We start from the raw sequence: 23404 nt of genomic DNA, 5'->3' as shown, positions 1-23404 counted from the left end.
TATTTATTGAACACCAACTATGTGCTAGACCCAGTGCCAGGCACTGGAACTATAACTGTCAACATAAATGGATTTTTAAAAAAATCTCTGCCCTCATGGAGCTGACATTACAGTGGGGAGAATCAGACAACAAAATAAATATCAACTACACAGTGAATGTTAGAAGGTTAAAAGTGCATGTTGAAAAGGAAAGCGTGAAATGAGGAGAGGGAATGCATGAGAAGTTGCAAGTTAAATCCAAAATCCCTGCAAGTCCCTCTCCCCCGAACATGATGTGGCTCCCACCACCTCCCTGCCCTCATCTCTTCTCACTTTCCCACCTCACTCGCTCTGCTTCAGCCACACTGGTTTCCTCACTGACTCTCCAAAATTTCAGGCATATTCCCACCTCAGGGCCTTTGCACTTGCTGTTCCCTCTGCTTACTTCCTTCAGATCTCTGCTCAAATGTCACCTACTCAATCTAAAATAGTCCCCCCCAGCACTCTCCACTCCCCTTATATTGCTCTATGCTTCTTCATAGTACAGGTATCACCATGTATTATAAATTTATCTGTACACTTATTTATTTCTCCCCTACCCTGCCCTAGAATGTCAGCTCCACAAAGACAAGGATTTCTGTCTGTTTTGTTCACTGTCATATCCCTGGCACTTAGAATAGCGCCTGGCGCATAGTAGGTGCTCAATAAATATTTGTTGAATAAATGAATGAGTGAATGAATGAATGGAGAGACCCTCCAAGAGAATTCTTGTTGTAGAATAAGAGGAAGAGGGATCAGTAGTGTATTTAGGGCTGTTCATAAATATTTGGCCGCTCTTCTCTGTCCAGGTCATAGTAGGACCACACTTCTCACCCTCTTTGAGGTTAAGCATGCCATGTGACTTGTGCTGGCCAATGAAATGTGAGCAGAAGTAACGTGTCACTTCTAGGGAAGAGCTTTAGGAGCCAGTGGGGGCTACGCTGTACCTTCCTTTCCCTGCTTCAGTGATCATGTCACCATAGAGCCTGCATCATTCTAGGTCCATGACGACCATGGACAGAGCTCTCCAGCCAACATGGATACAGAGTTCAAGCACAAAATAAACCTGTGCAGTATTAAACCACCGAGATATGAGGCCACGTGTTATGGCAGTGTTACCTTGCCTCTCTTGACTGATACTGAGTATTGGGGTCCTTCCCCCCTGCACAGAAAACTGTCAAGAAAACACATAGATTCTGAACTTTGGTTTTTACTGGGAAGTCCTCAAACAGCCTCTTGCTGATAGCTGCTCAGACCCTCCCTGTTCCTCCCATGAGGAAAAGGGTCCTCCCCAAACAGAATATCCCTCCTCCATCTCCCCTTCCTTCCCTCCATCCCTCAAGGAGGAGGGGATGGACAAGGGCATAACATATAGGATGCAGGTAACTCACTTCAGGCCCCGTAATGACGGCAGCTGCTGGCCATGGGGCTGACAATTCTTAGTCTGGTTCTGAATTTATGACCCCCCAGGTGAGAAGCCATTCCACTGAAGGCTCCATCCCACAGGGATGGTTTATGGCTGGGAGTTGGCCAAAGGGAGTAGCAGTGGCAGCTTCTCCCTCCCCGCCCCCCTTTCAGGGATGATCTGTAACACCATCTCTCAGAATCTCTTAGCATGCTAAACTGTTTCTCCGGATCAGATCGGGGAGGGGAAACCAGAGACAAGAATGGCCTGAGGGTCTGGGCTCACCCCTACCTCACAGAGATCGTTTTTAAAGTCCAGACCAGCATCCAACTGTCTGCCTCATGACTGGGAATTCTCACTACCTGGGTTCCGGAACCCCTCAGCTTACCCACGTCGGTGCTGTGTAGCTTCGCACAGCTCCTCCTTACTGAGCACCGACCCTGTGCCTCCTCACTTCCATTTGTTTTCCCCAATCCTTAGGAAGGTGCATTATTGATGTAGACACTTGACAAATATTTATTCCATGCCTATTACGTGCTTGGCTACAAACTCTCCTTACTGAACACCTACTATGCACCCAGCTATCTTTCCATTTGAAGATGGAATCCTTATGAAGATGCGATTGTTGATTCAGCCACTTGACAAATATCTATTGTAGGGCTCCTCTGCATCAGGGCTTAGGGTTCAATAGGGAGTAAAACACAGATGTTCTCATGGATCCTGTGGCTTAATGGGGACTCTGAACTCCCCTTGACTAATGAGGTTATTGGAGTTTAGAGAGATTAAATAATTTCCCCAAGGTCATACCACTGGTAAATTGCAGGACCAGAATTCAAACCCAGATTCATCTCAGAGTCCTGTCACTAACTGAGCATTTACTGTGTCAGGCACTGAGCTGGGATTTTCAAGCATATACACATTTGACATAGAGGAGGTACTCAATTATTTTGTTGAATAAACAAAATGGGTGGATGGATAGAGAGATGGATGGATGGAAGGATGGATGCGTGGAAGAATCGATGGAGAGAGAGATGATGGATAATGGGTGGATGGAAAGATAGATGGGTGGAGAGCTGGATGGAGAGATGGATGGAAAGATGGAGAGATGGATGGATGGGCAAATGGATGGATAGGTGAGTGGACGGATGGATGGGTGGATGAAAGGATGAGTGTAAAGATGGATGGATGGAGAGATAGATGGAAGGATGGATGGATGAAGGGCTGGATGGTAGACCTCTTACCCACCACAGTTCTGTGAGGTAGGAACTATCATTCTCATTTCATAGATGGGAAACCGCACCTCAGAACGGTGATGTCACTAGGCCAGAGTGCAAGTCATGGAGCAAGTTAAGGCAAAGTCTGGATTTCAACCTATGTCTATCAGACTCCCAAGGCACTTTCCTGAGCACCCTCATGTCACAGTCCCCTCCCAGGTGCTACCCTGAGTTACTTGGAATCTCACTCCATAGAGCTCTTCTGGCAAGGCTTAGTGAGACTGAAGGATGGGGTAGGGTTCAGGAATGGGAGAACTATTAGCTTTCAGCAGGTGATTTCATGGAAGCATTGAATCAAGGTCCTGTTAGCTACAGATGGGCTAGAGTGAAGACCAGGTCAGTTTGGGTACACACACACGCTCACACTTACAGAAAAATCATGAAACACACAGGAATCCACCCACATGCATACAAACTAGGCACACACACCATTCATAGACCATTCACAGATACACACTTGAACATATATGCACACACTTCTAAAGACATACATGTCCACATTTATATGCACAAAACATGTACTTGTACATATTTGCAAAGACACATATACACACACAAAATCATAACTCAGAGACATGCTCTTATACACTATGTACACGTTCCCCAGACATACATGCTCTCATTTACACATATGCTCTACATAATACATGAACACATTTACACTGACTCAAACTTTTTAGATGGTAGGGGAGGGGAATCTGACTTCTGATTTCAATGAGACACCATCTCTCTCCCCCCTCAGAAGGCAATAGCAAGAAGTCTGTCTCAGACTCATGTATATAAACTTATATGCACACATGCAATTACATACATGCAAACCCATAGTCAGGGACATACAACTGCAGACACATCCACACCGAGATACAGCGAGTACTCAGGGACACACCCACACTCGTTCTGGGATGCACCCTCATATACAGGCAGACACACTTGTGCCCTCATGCTAGCAAAGCACATACACTTTCTCACACCCTCCACTCACACACACACCCATACACACACCATGCATAGATAGATACACCAGGACATATTCAAATATCGCTTGATGTGACAGATCAACACTGTTTCACACATTGGCTTCAATTCTGAGGATTTAAACTGCAAGCCCTCACCTGGGCCAAGCCCAGGGACAATTCCCTCCAGGAGCTGGACAAAGCCTGAGCCCAGGGCACCCCCCTCTCCACTTGCCCACAACGCTTGGGAGCAAAGACCTCTTAGCTTTCAGTGTGGTGGCAGTTGGAGGCTAAACAGGGGGGCTGATGAAGTTGGCGGAACATCAAGCAAGAGGGGGAGCCCCCAGGAATCCCAGTTCCAGGTATTGGGAGGAGTCCCGAAACCAGATTGAAGAGGGTAAGGAATGGGAGGGAAGGGGCGTATCTGGAGGAGGCTGAGGGAAGTTTGCAGTGGAGGATGTCTCCTCCCCTCTCCCCAGGACCCCAGGACCACCATTATTAACCCCGAGGGAGTGCCCCCCAACACACACATCCTGCCCCCCTTCACCCCCCAGCCAAACTCTGTGGCTTGGGAAGCTGGAGGATGAAGGTGATAGAAGAGGATAGGATGGGACGGGGGAGGGAGCAATCCTTCAGTTTCTGGGGGCAGCATGAGCCCCAACCCCGGCTCCCACCCCAGTACGAGACCGGGCCTCCTACGGAGGGTCAGTTATGGGAATAAATATTCAGCACGTGGTGAGGCAGGTAATGAGGAGGGAGATGCAGGGGGTGGGGTGTTGTGCAGGGGAGAGAAAAGGAGAGACAGAAAAAAAAAAGATACAAACTCGGAGACAGCGCGACAGAGACAGACAGAGAGGAAAATAGAGACGCAAACCAGAGGAAAAAGAATATAGTGAGACAGAGAGAGACAGAAAGAGAGAGACATAGAGACAGAGACAGAGAGAGAAGAGAGGGAGAGAGAGAGACAGACAAGGGGCTACTCAGAGACACCGAGACACAAACAGGGAGAGATGCTGAAGGTGGAGACCCTCGGAGACCCGGAGACTTCCCTATTCGGAGGCAGGGTTCCAACCAGCCGCCCGAATCTACCCTCCAGCTCCGCCCCACTCAGCCGGGACCAGACTGAATTCCGCAGCCCTTCCGCCTGCGCCCCGGGGCCAGAGCGAGCCTAGTACATTGTTGCCGCTCGGACACTGCACACTAATAATAAGAAATAATAATAATAACAATAATAAAAGGCGCGGAGGTGGCTGCGGGTCCTAGGGCTCCTCCGCCTCCGCGTCCAGCCCCCAGCCCCAGGAGGGCGCTCCCCGGCCGGGCGCGCCGGGAAGCGGGGGGGGCGGGGGCCCCCGGGGGCTGCTGCTGCGGCGGCGCGAGCACCACGCCCCCCGGGAGCGCCCCCTGCGCGGCGGCCACTCACGATTTTCTCGGAGGCGCCCGCGCGGGACACGGTGCCGTTGAGCCCCACGAGCGAGGGCAGCGTCTGCGACATCCAGTTGGTGACCATGGCCATGGTGCTCAGCACGGCCCCGATCTTGAGCAGCGGCACCGACATCGCGCCCCCGCCTCATGCCCCGCGGCCGCCCGCCGCCTAGTGCTCGGTCCCTTGCCACCCAGCCGCCCAGGGGGCGCGAGCGCGAGCTGGGGGGCCGGGGCCGGGGCCGGCCGGGGGGGCTCGGGGACGCGGGCTGCGGCTCGGCGCGCCCGGCGGGCTCCGCTTATAAAGCGCCGCCTCGGCCCCCCCCACCCCCTCCCGCGCCTCCCACAGCCTCCGCGCCGGGCACTTCCAGCCGCTGTGACGTCACGGCTCCGGCCCGGAGCCCGGCGGGGGGCGGGCGGCGCCCCGGCTGTCCCCACCCCTCTCCCCCGGCCTTTCAACCCCTCTGTCCGGGATCGGCCCACCCCACAAGGGGCCCCCTCCGGCAGTATTCCCCCCCCGCCCCCCCCCCCCCGCCGCGGCATTCCCAGCCCCGCCCCCAGCGGTGTTCCCGCCCCTGCCCCCCGAAGCGAGGTATTCCCGGGCCACCCTCCGCTCACAGCCCCTTTCAGAGCCCCGGGCGCTCGGCCTGCGTTTAAATGGGCAGCCGCCCCACCCCGTGCACCCAAAGCTAGCAGGGGGCCGGAGTCGCAAGTCCCCACCCACCTACTGTTAGGACACCGACCCCGGCTCACTAAAACCCGGGAGAGCAGGTTATGGGGCGGTGGGCTCCAGTGCGCTCCCTTGAATCGGGTGGCCAAGTGTTTCCTTTTCCCTTGGGGAAGGGGCTTCCCTGGTACCAGGACCACTTTGGGGACCGCTTGGTTGTTTCCGAACGCGGGAAGCGCAGAGTGGCAGGTCCGAAAGCAACAGGCGATTACTGGGATATGTGGAGTGGGGTCACTTCTGCAGCAGGAGGACCCCCATGACTCCAGGGGGCGGCATTACAACCCCGGACGGCCGACACCGGAGCTAGCCTTTTGCCGGCAAGTCCCAGCTGGGTCTCCACTCACAACTTGGACTTGGGGTGGGGGCGGGGAACTGCTACTTCGGACCTTCCTCCAGACCCCAGGGAGCAGCTCCGGGGCCCGCCCTTTCGAAGGAAGGGGGAGTGCAGTGCCCCAGCTTTGCACCCACGCACCAGCCGGCGGCGGGGCGGCGAGGCCGCCGGGAGGAGAGCCCGGCTGGTTTAATTTCCTCTGTTTTCCCTGCACTCACGCCCTCTCGTGGCGTCCCCGCATCACCTCGCGCTGCCGCCGCGGCCGCTGCAGTCGCCCTCAGTTCGCGGCCGCCGCCGCCGTATGGAGGCGGCGATGACTCAGGCCTTTCCCTGGGCCGTGGCAGCTCACCGAGGGCTCGCCTCGGGAGAAGCACTGAACATGGGGGTAGGGATGGTGGGGGTCTTGAAGTATCCTTTTTTTTTTTAGCTTAACAGCAGGGAGAGGCAGGTTCTGCCCCTATGGGACTTCCAGCAATGACCTCTCTCTGCCTCAGTTTCCTCATCTGCAAGGTGGGTGGTTTAAGGACCCATGGACCTAATACGTGTAAATGGCTCCTGTGTCCTGAGAATCAAGTGAAAGCTTTATTGAACATCTACTATGTCCCAAGCACTGTAAACAACAGATTTAAAAAATGCCTGCCTGGGACTTCCCTGGTGGCACAGTGGTTGGGAATCTGCCTGCCAATGCAGGGGACACAGGTTGGAGCTCTGGTCCGCGATGATCCCACATGCCGTGGAGCAACTAAGCCCCAGTGTGGCAGCTACTGAGCCCGTGCTCTGGAGCCAGCGAGCCACAATTGCTGAGCCCCTACACCAGAACTACTGAAGCCCACGCACCTAGAGCCCGTGCTCCACAACGAGAGGCCACCGCAATGAGAAGTCGGTGCACCACAACGAAGAGTAGCCCCTGCTCGCCGCAACTAGAGAAAGCCTGCACGCAACAAAGACCGAGTGCAGCCAAAAAATAATTAACTAATTAATTATTTTTAAAAATGCCTGCCTATGTGGAGATGAACATTCTATGGAATAAGTCAGACAACAAGTGGGGGTGGGGTGGGGAGTAAAATACCTACGGTATCGGGAGGAAGGGGCATATGGACTAGGTAGGGGAGTAAAACTTTAATCGAGGTGGTTGGGGAATGTGACATTTGAGCAGAGACCTGAAGAAGGTGAGGGAGGGAGCCATTTGGATATCTGAAGGAAGAGTTCCAGGCACCAAGAACAGCAAGTGCAAAGGCCCTGGGGCAGGAGCATAAGTGTTCAAGGAACAGGAACGAGGCCAGTGTGGTTGCAGCAGAGTGAACTGGGGCAGACTGGGGAGAGATAATGCTTGTAAAGCACTTTGCCTGGTGTCTGGAACATGGTGTTTCATAAATAGTAGCTGACATTGTAATTATTTGCAGCTGATAATGAGCTTTAAAAAATGAGATACCTCCTTGCCTACTTGTACTGCAGCTTGCATTTATGAGTACTGAACACTTTGCAAACACACTTGCTGAGTACTGGATGCAACCTCCCATGAACAGTACAGCAACTTCCCTATTTACAAGAGAGGAAACTAGGCTCAGAGAGGAGAGGGGACCAGCTCAAGGTGACCCAGCACATAAATGGGAGCCCAGGATTTGGACCTAGGTGGGTCTGATTTCAGACCTGGGCTCCAAGCCCTTCCTGTTTAGATAATCTGGAACCCAATGAGACTCTCTCACTCTCTCACCATTGGTGATGCAGGAAACTGCCCTGCCTCCTCCCAGCCAAACTCCTCCAAGGAGTGGTCTACACTCACATCTGCACTTGCTGTCTCTGCTTCCTTACCTCCCACCTCCTGTATGCTTCCAAAACTCCTCTCACTAACGGCACCGGTGACCTTACGATTTGCTGGTCCCACAGTCTCACACAAGCCCTCATTTAGTCACTCTCACAGGTAAGTCTTCATGAATCGTTCCCTCCTTCTTGAAAGTCATTTGTCCCTTGACTTAAAGGCTGCACTATCACTGTCTCCTGCCTTATCCCTAAATGTCTCCTACGGCTTTGCCCTAGGTCCCTAGCCACTGTCATTCTGTATACTGTGCCTGGACCATCCATCACACTCACAGGTAGGGTTTTGGTTCCATTTGGCACACTCCCACCTCAGGACCTTTGCACTTGCTGTCTGCTCTACCCAGAGCACTATTACCACAGATACACATGCGGATTGTTCCTTTACTTCATTTATATTTCTGCACTATCATTGTGCAAGTCAGAGCAATGCCCTACCCTTCTCCAGAAAACTACACTTCCCGGGTTCCCTGGCACACTGGCTTCCTATTAGTCTCACCCAATGAGAGGCACTGGAGGGAGACTGGAGAGTGGGGAGGAAGGGAGAGGCCAGGGTATTTCTTCTCTCTCTTTCTGCTTAGGGTGGGGGTGTGTATTCTGACGGCGGCCATATCTACTCCATGATCCCATGATCCCAGCTCCCACACAAGAAACTTTTCTTCATCACACTACCCTTTTGTCATGTGCCTCCAGTAGCTTTGTGCTGTGGTTTATTCCTGATCATCCCATCAGTTTGGCTTCTCAACTCTTCCATCTCACACTTAACCAATTCTCTATATTAAATTTCCTCTCTTTGAAACACCTAGACTGGTTTGTTTCCCTGATGGGACTCTGAGCAATTTGGCTACCGTATCCTGAAAGACATCCCCTGGCCACCTCATCTACAACAGCAACCCCTCTGCCCCCGTCCCCTACTCTGCTCTATTTTGTTGAACAACATTTATCACCATGTGACATTATATTGTACTTCTATTTGTTTATGGTTTGTCTCTTCCACTAGACTTTCAGTTCCGCAAGGGCTCCTACATGGCTGTGTTTTTTACAGCCTCATCCCTAGGGCTTAGCACAGTGACTGGCACATAGTAGGTGCTCAAGAAATTGTTTATTGACTGACTAAATGAATCTACAGCTGAGGCTCCCAAAAGCATTTCTGCAGCCCACATCTCCATCTAGAGCTCAAACCCCTATGCCCATCTGCTTCTTGGACATCTCCACTTGTGTGTTTCACAGGACTAATAGCACATGACACCCGCCAGAACAACCTCAATCAAAAGGCAAGGGCTTCCCTGGTGGCGCAGTGGTTGAGAGTCCGCCTGCCTATGCAGGGCACACGGGTTCGTGCCCCGGTCCGGGAAGATCCCACATGCCGCGGAGCGGCTGGGCCCGTGAGCCATGGCCGCTGAGCCTGCGCGTCCGGAGCCTGTGCTTCCCAACGGGAGAGGCCACAACAGTGAGAGGCCCACGTACCGCAAAAAAAAAAAAAAAAAAAAAGACAGGCAGTACCAAGTATTGGTGATGAAGTGGAGAAACTTAAACCGCTTTCTAGTGGGAACATAAAATGCTGCAACTACTTTAAGAAACAATTTAGCAGTTTCTTAAAATGTAAACTGAAATTGACCATAAGACGCAACAATTCCATCTACCCAAGAGAAATGAAAGCATATGTCCATGGAAAGACTTGCATGTGAATATTCATAACAGCATTGTTCCCAATGAATGAAACAATTCACATGGTCATCAACTGGTGAATGGATAAACAAACTGCGGTACATGCATACAATGGAATGTCGTTCAACGATAAAAAGGAACGAACTACTGATACATGCTACAGCATGGATGGACCTCAAAAATATTTTCCTAAGTGAAAGAAGTCAGACACAAAAGGCCACACTTTGTATGAGTAGTTTACACAAAATGTCCAGAGAAAGCAAATACATAGAGACAGAAATTAGATTAGTGATTGCCTGGAACTGGGGATGGGGTGGGGATGGCATGAGGGATTTTTTTTTTTTTTTTTTTTTTTTTTGCGGTACGCGGGCCTCTCACTGTTGTGGCCTCTTCCGTTGCGGACCACAGGCTCCGGACGCGCAGGCTCAGCGGCCATGGCTCACGGGCCCAGCCGCTCCGCGGCACGTGGGATCTTCCCGGACCGGGGCACGAACCCGTATCCCCTGCAGGCGGACTCTCAACCACTGCGCCACCAGGGAAGCCCCCGGCATGAGGGATCTTTTGCGAGTGATGGAAATGTTCTAAAACTGGATTGGGGTGATGTTTGTACAACTCTGCAAATTTACTAAAAGTCATTGAGTAGCACACTTAAACAGGTGGATTTAATGGTATATAAATTATATCTCAATAAAACTGTTTAAAAGGAGGAATATACCTAAACTTTCCCTGCAAGTTCCCGCCCCCCAGGAGCCCTGCACTGACATGAGAATGAGTCCTTCCTTAAATTTTGCACCCTAGATTTCTTGCTTGCCTCGCCCTGGTCCTGGACCAAATGTACCCACAGTTAGAAACTACAGATAGTGCCCCTCTCACCTTCCTTCTCTTTCCCTACTCCATTCAAATTATCACCAATGCCAGCTGAAATTGATGTAGAAATATCTCCAGAAAGAATCCCTTTCTCACTGTCACCATCATTACTCTAAACGTCGTGTTGGGGAGTGCTACAGATTGAATGCCTGTATCCCTCCCCAAATTCATATGTTGAAAGCTAATCCCCAATGTGATAGTATTTGGAGATGAAGTCTCTGGGAGGTGATTAGTTCAAGAGGGTGGAGCCCTCATGTATGGGATTAGTGCCCTTACACAGAGACCCCCCAGAGAGCTCCCTCTCCCTTCCATCATATGAGAACACAGTGAGAAGACACCAAGAAACTGGTCCTCACCAGACACCAAACCTGACAGCACTTTCACTTTGGTCCTGGACTTCCCTAAATCCAGAACTGAGAAATAGATTTCTGTTGTTTATAAGCTACCTGGTCTATGGTATTCTATTATAGCAACCTGAACACACTAAGGCCAGGTGCCATGAAAAGAAATTTTTTTTCCCTGACCTGAAAATTATCAGGAGGAAAAAAGTTCATAACTCTCAGAAACAATAACAATAGTTGCTAAGGTTTATTGAGTACTTATGAGCTCGGCACCATCTGCAACAATGTACATGTAATAACTCATTTAACCCTCAGAATACCACTCTGAAGTAGATTGGGTTAAATTCCATTTTTTTTAATGAGGAAATAGTGGCACGGAGATGCTAAGAAACTTTTCCCAGCCCCCAGGAATCTATCCCAGACAGTCAGGCTCCAGAGTCTGGAGCCTGTTCCTGGGTCATTTGGCCCTATTCAAAGGGGAAAGAATAAATGTTGATCCCTACCTCAAGCCACATACAAAAATCAATTCCATGTAGATCTTACATCAAATGTGAGAGATAATAAATCTTTTAGAAGTAAATATAGAAGAATATCTTCATTACTCTGAGGTAGGCAAAGATTTCTAAAACAGGACACTAACAAGCATTAACCCTGAAGGAAAAACAGTTATTATTTAAACTACATTCAAATTAAGAAATTCTATTTATCAAAGACATCACTAAGAGAATGAAAAGACAAGCTACATAGTAGGAGAAGATATCTGCAATCCTATGTCCAACAAATAACTGATATCCTCATTTTTAATTTATGTAAGAGAGAGAGAAACACAGATATAAAATTTGGATGTATAAAAACACATGTTCTCACAAATTAATAAGAAAAAGGCAGACAACCTAATAGAGAAATGGGCAAAAGACTTGAGCAGGCATTTCACAGAAGGGGATACTCAAGTGGTCAATAAGCGTGTGAAAAGGTATTTAAATATTAGTCATCAGGAAATGTAAATTAAATACAAAATGTGATACCACTAAACACCCATCAGAATGTCTAAAGTGAAACAGAAAGACAACACCAAGTGTTGGTGATGATGCAGAACAACTCGAATGCCCAGACACTACTAGTGAGAGAGTAAATTGGTAAACTCTTTGAAGAGTCTTTGGAACTTTCGAAGGCTGTTCAGCAGTTATCTCCTGAAGTTCTATATTCCTCGCCTATGACTCAGCAATTCTACTCCTCGGTATATACACTTGAGTCTCACGATTTGTGGGTTCCATATTGTCAAACTCGCCTACTCACTACAGTTTATTTGTAACCCCCAAGTCAATTCTCATGGGGCTTTTGTGGTGATTCACGGACATCCACAGGGTAGCAAAAACTTGAGTCACTGACACACAGGTTCCCAATGGAGATCCACCACAGCCATGCTCTGGCCTTTTTGTTTTAGCTCTCATAACTGTAATCAAGTGTCTTTTTCACAGTCTACTTAGTGCCAACATTTTCACATTCTCGTGCTTTTTATTGGTGATCTCGCTCTTTTAAGTGGCCCCATGCACAGCGCTAGGTTCTGTCTAGTGCTCTAGGCGCAAGAAGGTTGTAACATGTCTTCCAGAGAAAATACAACTTGTCCATAAGTTTCACTCAAGCATGAGTTATAGTGCCTTTGGCAGTGAGTTTGTTGCCAATGAATCAACAATGTATGTGAAATAAGGTGTTTTTAAACAGAAACATTCATAAAAGAAGGTTGCATATTCTTTGGTCAACAAAAATGTCGTGACCAGAAGCTTGCAAGAATCTAACCCCACGATGATTCGGTATTCACTAATTCAGTATTCACTAATTCTTTATAGAACATAATTACTGCGAATAGAGAATCTACTGTACACATATACCAAACAGAAGTGTGAACAAGCATTTACTAAAGACACGTGTCGGAGTGTTTATTTCAGCACAGTTTGTGTCAGCCACAAACTTCACCAGCCCAAATGCCAAGCAACAGTAGAATGGATATACCACATGCGATATATCCACACAACGGAACACCATAAAGCAACAAAAACAGAGAATCAATCACAAAACAATAATACGGAGGAATCTTACAAACATTATGTGGAGCAAAAGAAGCTGGGCACAAAAACTACATGCTTACTGACTTCATTAAGTTACAAAGCAGGTCAAACCAGTGCAGAGTGAGAGACATTAGCTTAGCTGTTACTCTTGAGGGGGCAGGTGGCAACTAGAAGGAGGATGAGGGGGTTTCTGGATTCTTGCAAAGTTCTGTTTCTTGACCTAGTACATTATGTCACTTCAAGACAATTTATCAAGCTGCACCTTTATGATTTGCATACTTCTTTGTAGCTATGTTTTATGTCAAGAAGGAAGTTTACTCAAAAATATGAATTAAGGTATCAAGTATAAAACATAAGGGTCATTTCTGTTTGATGTGCAGCAGGTAAAAATGCTAGAAGTTCCAGTAGAAAAGCTAGAAAACATAAACCAAGCAAAACTCACTGTCCTTTGTTAGAAGCCAAATGGTCTCTGTCAACCAACTCTGCCTTCTTGGTCTCCACAGTATTTCATTCACACAGAGGAAAGGCATGAATTTACGTCTGCACATACACAGCTTTGCACCCCTTGGAACACAAATGGTGTTAATCTTCTAGCCTATGCCTGCTTTTAGTTTTTTGCTCGGTTACAGCAAATGTTTGGAAATGGTGTTGAATTCTCCCTGGAATTCTCTCTCTTGCCATCTCTGCTTTCCTGCCTGCTTCAGAATTCCAAGAGGAGATTCCAAAGGAGACAGTAGTCCTGGCTGAGGACCTTGGACACCAGACAATGAGAGGTACATTCCCCCTGTCCTCCCCCAAATATCAGTCCTACTATGCCTCTGGCTGTCACCAACTTGCCTCAGGTCTTGTTAGCTCCTGAAATAATTCTGTCTTCACACCTTTACTGTCCCTACTCTAGTTTCAGTCAAAGGATCTGTCCCTCACACAAATCCAACCATGTCTCGTTCCTGGCTTTAAAACCTTCTATTTAAACAACAAAAAAGCAAACATCCCAGTTTTGAAAAGGAACAAAGGACTTGACTAGACATTTCTCCAAAGAAGATATACAAATGGCCAATGAACACATGAAAAGATGCTCAGCATCGCTAACTCTTAATAAAATGCAAATCAAAGCCACGATGAAGAACCACCTTACACCCCTTAGGATGAGCTAGGATCAAAAAGTCAAATACTAACAAGTGTTAGTGAGGATGTGGAGAAAATGGAACCCTTGTGCACTGTCGGTGGGAGCGGAAAACGGTCCAGACACTGTGGAAAATGGTATGCATATTCCTCAGGAAGTTAAACACATTATTATCATACAATCCAGAAGACCCACCTCTGGGTATACACCCAAGAGTTAGAAGCAAGGTCTTGAAGAGATATTAGCACACTCATGCTCATAGCAGCATTATTCACAATAGCCAAAGGTGGAAGCAGCCTAAATGTCTATTGAAGGATAAATGGATAAACGAAATGTGTTCCAACCATACAATGAAACAGTATTCAGCCTTAAAAAGGAAGGAAATTCTGACACCTGCTACAACATGGATGAACCTAGAGGACATTATCCTCAGTGAAATAAACCAAAAAGACAAACACTGCATGATTCCACCCATGTGAGGTCCCTAGAGGAGTCAAATTCATAGAGACAGAAAGTAGAATGAAGATTGCCAGGGGCTGGGGGTAGAGGATGGGGAGTTGTTGTTTAGTGGGTAGAATTTCAGTTTCGCAAGATGAAAAGAGTTCTGGAGACGGATGGTGGTAATGCTTGCACCACAATGCAAATGTACTTAATGCTACTGAATTGTATAATTAAAAATGGTTAAGATGGTAAATTTTATATTCTGTGTATTTTGACACAATTTAAAAAACGCTTTTATTTAAACACACACACACACACACACACACACACACACACACACCCTTACTTGGCCCTGAGAACGATTCCACAGTGGGCTGTGTCGCACCCCTCCACTTCCCCAGTACCTCGCTCGGTGTCATTCACATAGGAATTACTAGAGAAATTAGGACTAGAAAGAATCTGGCTCATCATGTGCTCCCCGTGTATTTTTCTTGGGAACAACCAGGATCCTCTCAGCACCTAAAAGGTAAGAAGGTATCTGCCATCTCACTCAATCGCTTCAACCGACTTTGCCTCTTGGTTTCTTTCTTCTCACGCTGCGACACCCTGTCTTCTCATCTGTTAAGCAGGGCTTAGATGCTAACAGGCACTGAGACCCTCCTGGGTTTCCCAGAAGCAACACAAGTCAGTTTCTGCACACAGACTTCATGGAACCTATTCTGACTCCTCTCTGTTCCTCTGGCTTCTCCTTGATTTGTGGCTGAGCTCTGCATGGATGAGGTTGTGAGACATACCAGGCTTCCGCTCTGGGAGTAAAGATATGTCAGTGTTCTTGGACAAGAGTTCCTGAAAAATGGGAACAAAATCTCCTGCCCTTGTCACAACTCACTTCTCCCCAGCACAGCCAGGCTCAACTTTAGAGAAGTTAAATCTTCCATCCCAGTCCTTGAGAGCTCCAGCAGCCACCCAGCCTTGGTGTCCAGTATAAGGCTCAAAACACAGAAGGCTCACAATGGACGCTTTCTAAATGAATACGTGAATGCATGAATAAATGAAAAGAGCAAGTTACTGCCTCCCAGGCACGGACACTGAATTCTGGGGACACAGAGTCATTGCCAACAACAACTGCTGGGATTTTGAGAAATCCACACACGCCCACATGGTCAACCTGTATGGACACAGAGTCACTGTGCCCACACACCCACAAACATGTCCCTAAACATACACACACACACCCCATGGACACTACGGACACATCCTATAGGGCCAGAGTTACAGTGAGGTGAGTCATACAAGAGCAGAGGTGGCTCCTGCCTTTATTTAAATTTTGATATTTTGTTCATCATGGATCTTTTGCATTAATTTTGAGTTTCTTAAAATATTGCATTTAAATAGTATTTATCTTGGTCTCTGAGGCTTTGGGCGCTCCCTTCAATCTTGCACCCAAGGCAAGTGCCCCGTTTGCTTCACACCCTGATCAGGACCCTGGCTGACACACACACCCAGGGGCATCTGCCCACACGTCTTCCCCAGAGTCCCAGGGACGTACACAGTCTCTGAACAAACCTCATTCTACCACTAGGTGTCGCCCCAGCTCCTTCATCTTCGGCTCAGCATCAACACCACCATTCCTTAGGAAGAAAATGTCCAGTTCACTTATTATCTGGGAGTCCTCAAGATTTCCTTTTACTTCCATCTACCTGGGACATTTACATTTTCTAAAGGCGCCCTGGGAGAAACAGCATCTTAACCCCAAATAGTGGTGCCCTGCAATGGTGGAATTTTAGGCACAGATGAAGAAGATGGGTTTTCCTGATGCCTCTGATCCAGGAGCTGTGGTTGACTTGAAATGGGTATGGGATAGCCCAAGGGGACAGTTGTTCCCCCGACCCTCCCTTGACACAAGAGTTCCACTGTTTGAGAAAGAAAGAGATTCTGTGGGAGGAGGAGGGGGATTCATCCATTCATTCAACAGATATTTGTTGAGAACCTACTATGTGCCAGGCTCTGCTGTAGGCATTGAGGATACAACAGAGACCACTGGACCCTGATGAGCTGCCCCTCTAAGGGAAGACAGACAATAGGTGAAGAAACAAATCCTGGAAATGTAGTGACAAAGCCTATGAAGAAAAATAACACAGAGTAAGAGCTCAGAAAGTGGCAGTGGGAGGTTATTTTTGATGGCCTCTCAGAGGAGGTGACATTTAAGCAGAAAGAGAGGGAGGAAGTTGAGTAGTTACCTGGGGGATCAGTGTCCCAGGCAGAGGAAATGCAAAATGCAAAGGTCCTGAGGCATGCATTGTAAACTGAGCTACTCCTCTTGTCCCATCCTGTGGGGACCCCAGGAAAGAGGTGACCCCAAACCCAGATAGTACCAAAGATGTAGCTAGATCTTTTTGTTGTCGTTGTAAATGTATTTATTTTATTTATTTATTTTTGGCTGCATTGGGTCTTCGTTGCTAAGCGTGGGCTTTCTCTAGTTGTGGCGAGCGGGGCTTCGTTGCAGTGCACGGGCTTCTCATTGCGGTGGCTTCTCTTGTTGCGGAGCACGGGCGCTAGGCTCACAGGCTTCAGTAGTTGTGGTGCGCAAGCTCAGTAGTTGTGGCTTGCGGGCTGCAGAGTGCAGGCTCAGTAGATGTGGCGCACAGGCTTAGTTGCTCCGCGGCATGTGGGATCTTCCCGGACCAGGGCTCGAACCTGTGTCCCGTGCATTGGCAGGCGAATTCTCAACCACTGTGCCACCAGGGAAGCCCTGTAGCTAGATCTTAAGGAGGACTTCCCAGTGGTCAGGAAGGGACCATCTTTCCCACGGGTAAGATGGTGGGCCTTGGACCTGTCAAGCTCTCTGGCAGCTCCAGACCCTGGAGGGATGGACAACTTCTCTGACAGGTTCCACTCCCCTGTTCTCAGGGTCAAATCCAAACTGCTGTCCACGGCCCACAAGTTCCCACTTGGTCGGTCCCTCCTGGTTTCCCTGGCCTCATCTCCCCCCAACTCCCCCTTCACTCGCACCTATCCAGCCACACCAGCCTCTCTGCTGCTCCCCAAACATACCATGCTTGTTCCCACTTTCAGGGCCTTTGCATTTGCTATTTCTGCTTTGAATTCTCTTCGCCTGGATACAGAAGGCATCCTTCTCTCACTTCCTTCAAGTGTCGCCTCGAATACCACCTTCTTAGAGACACCGCCTCTACCACACCTGCTAAAATAGCCCCCCACTGCACCACCATCACACTTTAATCCCCTTTGCCCTGTTTATTATGCTTCAGGCCACTTGCATTGTATTATATATTGATTTAGCTGTTGACATTGTACTATATATTTATTCGATTCTTGTCTGTCTCTCCTGCAACAAGGTCAGCTCCAGGAGGGCAGGGATTTGATGACTTGGCTCATGGCTATATCTCCAATGCTTCATCATATCTGTTGATTGAATGGACAAATGAATGATTTCTAGAAAGAACCCCTGGTGGAGACCAGGGCCCATCAAGGACCGAGGAGGGGGTTCTGGGAAGTGATGGAGGGGACGGAGATGGGACAGAGCATCCATTCTCCAGACCTCTTCCTTCCCTGGCGCGCCAGGCTGGGTGGGCAAGCTGGGGCACGCAACACTGTAGTGCCCATGGCCGCCTGGAGGCACTGTAGTTGGTGGCAGGACCCTACCAGTCTCACCCCACCTGATTACTCCAGCTTAGCTCCGCCCCACCGGCCATTTAGCCCCACCTCCACTGAACCCAGTTTAGTCCCACCCCCTAAAGAGCCTGGTATGGCTCTCGTGCATCTTTATGTTAGCCCTGCCCCCAAGCATCTCCCACCCTCCTCTGGGGTCACCCAACATCACCTCTCACTGCACTCTCCCACCCCTTAGGCAATCTTGGAGAACCAACAGGATATCTAGAGTTTCCTAGGGGCCGGCAGGGGTGGAGGAAAATCCCCAGGTAGTGGCTCCAAGGATCCTCCTTGGAGACCCAATTCAACTCCACTCCTGGTGCATTTTTATGCACCATTCTCTCAAGTGTATACCTCTTTCGGTCTCTCGTCTCTCGCTCAGCTGACTCTCTTTACTTCTTCGGGGCTCACATATCAGTTGAGCACCCAGTGTGTGTGGCCTGATACTTGGCTCTGAGCACACTTCCCATCCCAGCCAGTATGTGGGTCCTGAGATAGGGAAACAGAGGAGTGAGGGAGGGGACCTCACGAGGTCTCCTTGTAGCCTGGAAATCTTTCTATCTAGAGTCTGATCTCCATCCCTCCCAATAGCCCCCCTCAGGGTGGGTACAAGGTTCTGATTCTTCTCTTGGCCAGGAAAGAGAAGGTGCCAGGACTGTTTTTCCTCTGAGCTTCTACCCAGAAACCCTCCTAGTGTTTACACAGGCACTGTTCACACCCATGGAGTGGACTATTTAACAAGAGGGTAAATGTGTGGGCTAAGGAGCCGGACTGCCTTGGTTCGATCCTAGCTCTGCCACTCCCAAGCTGTCTGAGCTTAAGCAAGTGACCTAACTTCTCTGTGCCTCAGCCCCCACCATCTGTAAAATGAAGGTAAGCCGCTCAGAGGATTAAATGTCTTAGTTCATTCGGTGTGCTTGAAACAGTGCCCAGCATATAATAAGCAGTTAATAAGGGTTAGCTGTTATTATAATTATTTTATTATTTTGGAGAACTTAGGGGGCTCCCACCCCCAAGATGGAGGAGGAAGGAGGTTTCCCAATAGCATTAGAAAGCTGGGACCATCCCCCCGCATTTTGAAAAGCCCCCATCTCTTGCCCAAGAGATCAGGTACCATGGGGAGGGAGACGTGCTCCTGTGAAAGCATGTAGTGTGCAAGGCACCAACACACACACACACGGATGTACACGTTCGCACACACAGCCCTTGCCCCGCACATCCGCTTTTAGAGTGACTTAGGCACAGAATGACACATGGTTACCCAAAGCTCCCACACACCTGGTCACCCACATTTTGTACAACACCCGGGCAGATGGGCCAGGGTCATGGGGACACTGACACACACCGTCCTTTATACACAGCCACAGCTACCCACATACCGCTGGGATTAATACAGTCCTCACTTGCTGTCACACAGCCGGTCACACACAGATACACAACTCCCGGTCTCAGGCTCACAAGCCTTCCTCATCGGCCCTCCAAGTCACAGCCTCCCACTGTCACATACAGACTCTGCCTCAGGTACAAACACCCTCCCCCAATCATGTCCCAGGTCATGCACAGTTGGGCACACCTGCACAGCCACACACGCAAACTCTCAGTCACACCCAGCTGTGACACACAGGCACACACGTTTACCCAGCACCCTCCAGCACTTCACACACGTCCCCGTCAGTCACTCACACGTGAGTCCCGCCCCCTTGCCCACCTTGGGGGTGCGGGCGAGGAGTGGGGGAATATAAAAGCCGGGCACCTCCTGCCATGATGGGGGAAGTGAAGGATAAGCGACACACAAGGCCCCCTGAAGTCCCCCCACGACCCCACTTAGCTCGAGCGAGATGGCGGGTGTGGGCTCCGGGTCACCGAGAGGTTGAGAACCCCAAAGCTGGGATCAGGTTGTCTCCCAAACCATCCCACTTCTGAGGCGGGATCTGAAGCTCCCCTTCCCATTCCCAAAGCCAGGGTGGACGTCCCAGCCCCTCCCTCGCCGCGACGCCCCCTCCCTCGCAGCCGCGGGGGGCTCATGGAGCCCCCAGTCCCGTTTCTGCGGGGCCCCCTGAGCCCCCGCCCCTTCTGGAGCCCTCTGCGCCCCCACCTGCCTGCCGGGCCCCTACCTGTCCGGCGAGGCCTGAACACAGCAGCAGCAGCAGCGGCAGCGGCAGCGGCAGCGGCGGCGGCGGCGGCGGCGGGACCGTGAGCGGCCACATGACGTGCCCCCGGCCCGGCGTCCCGTTCCCCGCCCGCCCTAGCGACGCCTCGGCACGGGGACCGCCACCAGGCGCTACCCCGCCCGCCGGGCCGGGCGACCCTATGCCGCCGCCTCCCCGGCCTCGCGGGCGGCTGGGATTCCGCCCCACCCCCTCCCCTCGCTCGCTCCGAGTCTTTGTTGCGGGCTCCGCCCCCCGCCCCGCCCCCAGCTCGTCTTAGGGCGCCGAAGGAGCGGGGTCTGGGGTCGGCGAAGCGGGGCGGGGGGAAGCCGGCACCCGAGAGGGTAGCTGGGATTGCGACCCAGAACCCCAAGGCCAATCTGGGGGTGGCTTATGGAGATGGGGACGGTGAGGGGGTTCCTTCACGTGGTAGTCAATTTCACCCTCCCTGGACATTTCCCACGTTATAAATGGGGTTGGGAGAGGGATCAAGGGGCAGGGGGCGTAGGAGGAAGGCCTGGTAGCAAAGAAGAGAAATTGAGAGGCCTCCTCTTTAAAAAGCCCAGGAGTCAACAGGGAAACTGAGACAGAGTCTGTGAAATTGGGCTTCGAGGGACGAATCACTGCAGGGGCGGGGGCGGAGATGGAGACAGAAAGTGAGAGACAGATACAGGGGGCGGGAGATCTCTAGACTAGGCCAAAGGGGATGGCCAGCTGGTGGGCATCTTCCTTCCCCCATCACACCTGGGACAGTCTCTGTTTCCCATTGCAATGGCAAGAGACCAGATCCTGAGAGAATCAAAATATTAAGGCCACCTCCACACGAAGCTATTTGCATATGAAGGACGTCCTCGTCCAGCCTCCGGACTTTCTCTGCCTGTCCCCCCTCATCGGTCTCCCCAGATATCTTCCCTCACCAAAGTTCCTCTATGGTTTTTTGGGTGAGGGAGCAAGCAAGTCAGGTTATAGAGAAATCAGCCATAAAATATTGGGAGTGGGGAAGCCTGGCATTTTTCCTACCCTACTGTGTGCCCTGTAGATAAGTTATGGTTTTGTCAAAGCAAGGAGAAAGAGCTTGTTATCCAATATGACCTGGGTTCGACCCTGGTTCTGTCACTTCTTGGCCATGTGACCCCAGGCAAAGAGCTTTCCTTCTCTTAGGAGACCTGTTTCCTCTTGAGGTGTTGGGGACTTCTGTGACTCATGAGTGAATAGAGCACCTAACCAGCGCCCAATCCCCAGAGGGCATTACTACAATGAAGCGTGGGGTTGAGGACACTGGCCATGGGATGTGGGACACAAAAGAGAATCTGAGCCAGGAAAGGCATCTCGTCATCTCTCTCCCTCTTTTTCCCAGATGGGAGATGATCTTTTTGCTGACTCCTCAGGCCAAGCCTGCATTAGGCATGGGATAGGAGAGGGGTATTGGTTGTTGGAACCCACGAGCTCTTGACGAAGAGTGGGCTGTGGTCAACTCGGGTGGAGGAGGGCCCTACTTGTCCCTGTCCCTTTCCTTGCCCTTGTTAGTGCTGTGTTTCAGAACCACGGACAATGTCCTCCTTGGGATTGGTCACGGAGGAGGTCATTGTATGGTCAAGCTATGGCCTGTGTTGTGTGGTTGACATGGGTCAATAGGCCCTTAGGTCCATTCCTCACCCTTCCCCTGCTCTGTTTCAGGAGAGATGGCCCCTGAAAACTACATTTCCCAGGTTCCCTTGATCCTTACAAACTACATTTCCCAGGCTGGGCTCAGGCAATGGGAAGCCTGGAGAGAGATTGGAGGACCGGAGAAAAAAAGAAGCCAGGGTATTTCTCCCTCTCTCTCCAGTTTGGGTGTCTCTGGCCGTGGCTGTTGTCTCAGCCTCTGTGGTCTCAGCCCCTTTGAGGGTCCCCACCATGGTTCATTCAGCTCCTGCCAGGTGGCCGTAACTCTGGTAAACACCTCCTCCCTTTGCTGCTTCAGACCTTGGAAGGCGGTGGCTTGCTATTCTAGAGTAGATTCACCGCCCCCTATCTGCTCTTAAAGCTTAACTAACACGTCTGTAACTAAATCCCCATATTAAATTCTTGCTGTTGAACTATCTGGCGTGAGCTTTGTTTTTCTGACTAGACCCTGGCCAATACATTCAGTGCTGTAGACATAACCACAGCTGTGGTCAGTGGCACTGCCAGTGGCCTGATCGTGCTGTGTCAATGTTCTATTAAACCGTGATCTGCACTGCCCTCAGCATCCCGGTTCTACTGTGGTCAGCATTGTGGTCAGTACTGTGGTCTCCACTGGTCATTCTTGACTGTGCTGTGGTCAGTGTGGTGGTCAGCTTCCTGGCTGTGTGTGGCTCAGAGTCACAATCACTGTCCTGGTCATGCTGTGGTCAGTGTTCTGACCTAGCTTTGGACAGTGACCTGGCCAGGCTATGGTCAGAATTATTATCGTGTTGTACTGTGGTCAGGGTCATACTCGGTGTCCCGGTTGTACAGTTGTCCGCTTCAAGATCAGCACCATGGTCAGTGCTACGATGAGCGTGATGTCTGCCTTGTGCACCGTCACTGGAGAGAGATCAGCTTCTCAAGGACCTTGTACAACAAAACTGACGGACCAGGTGGCTTGGGGTCTGGTACTGCGCAGTCTGCTCTCCACAATGTGCAGAGGCAGGGGAGAAGAGCAGTGGATCCCTGCCAGCTCTCGCCAGCTGGCCGTTGGGTTTTCTTAATTGATGCTTGGGCAGCCATTGGCTTTACTCACCTGTGACCCCTCTATGTGTCCAGCCAGAGGAAGAAACAGTCCAGGCCTTTGTTTTCCCATACTCTGCACAGGGCCTGACATGGAGAAGATGATCAAGAAGAATTTAATGAGTAAATGAATCTAGGCCATTCATGTCTACCCATACATTTGCTCTTGCTGACCCCTCCATATATTATTCAGGGCTCCTTTGATAGCAAGTAGCAGAAAGGCAACTTGAACCGTCTTAAACAAAAAAAGAATATCTATTAGCTCACATAACTGAAAGAAAAAATCCAGAGGTAATGGAATTCAGGCATGGCTGGATCCAGGGGTTCTGTTACATCATCAGAATTCTGTCTCCATTTATCATCTCTACTATTCTCTACAAGGGATCCCTTTTAGCCAGGAGGTGTTAAAG

The 23404-nt window shown here is 50.0% G+C and overlaps 1 protein-coding gene across 3 annotated transcripts in view; it reads right to left on the bottom strand.

Moving 5' to 3' along the window:
- Nucleotides 1-20458, bottom strand: part of OLFM2 (olfactomedin 2) — a 63082-nt gene extending 42624 nt beyond the window's left edge. The window contains exon 1 of one of the 3 annotated variants that reach the window (XM_027085250.1): nt 20232-20458. In XM_027085250.1, the coding sequence (XP_026941051.1) occupies nt 20232-20324 (93 nt within the window). In that variant the 5' untranslated portion in view covers nt 20325-20458. Of the gene's footprint in view, nt 1-5070; nt 5254-16014; nt 16032-20231 lie in introns of those variants that run through there. The other 2 variants (XM_027085252.1, XM_027085249.1) reach the window with 2 other exon arrangements.
- Nucleotides 20459-23404: the final 2946 nt, after the last annotated feature.

The sequence above is a fragment of the Aethalodelphis obliquidens genome, unplaced genomic scaffold, assembly GCF_003676395.1.
Source record: "Aethalodelphis obliquidens isolate GAN/ISIS:26980383/991018 unplaced genomic scaffold, ASM367639v1 scaffold53, whole genome shotgun sequence".
Lineage (NCBI taxonomy): Eukaryota > Metazoa > Chordata > Mammalia > Artiodactyla > Delphinidae > Aethalodelphis > Aethalodelphis obliquidens.
Note: the sequence above shows the minus strand (reverse complement) of the source record. Positions and strands in the feature narration are given on the sequence as shown.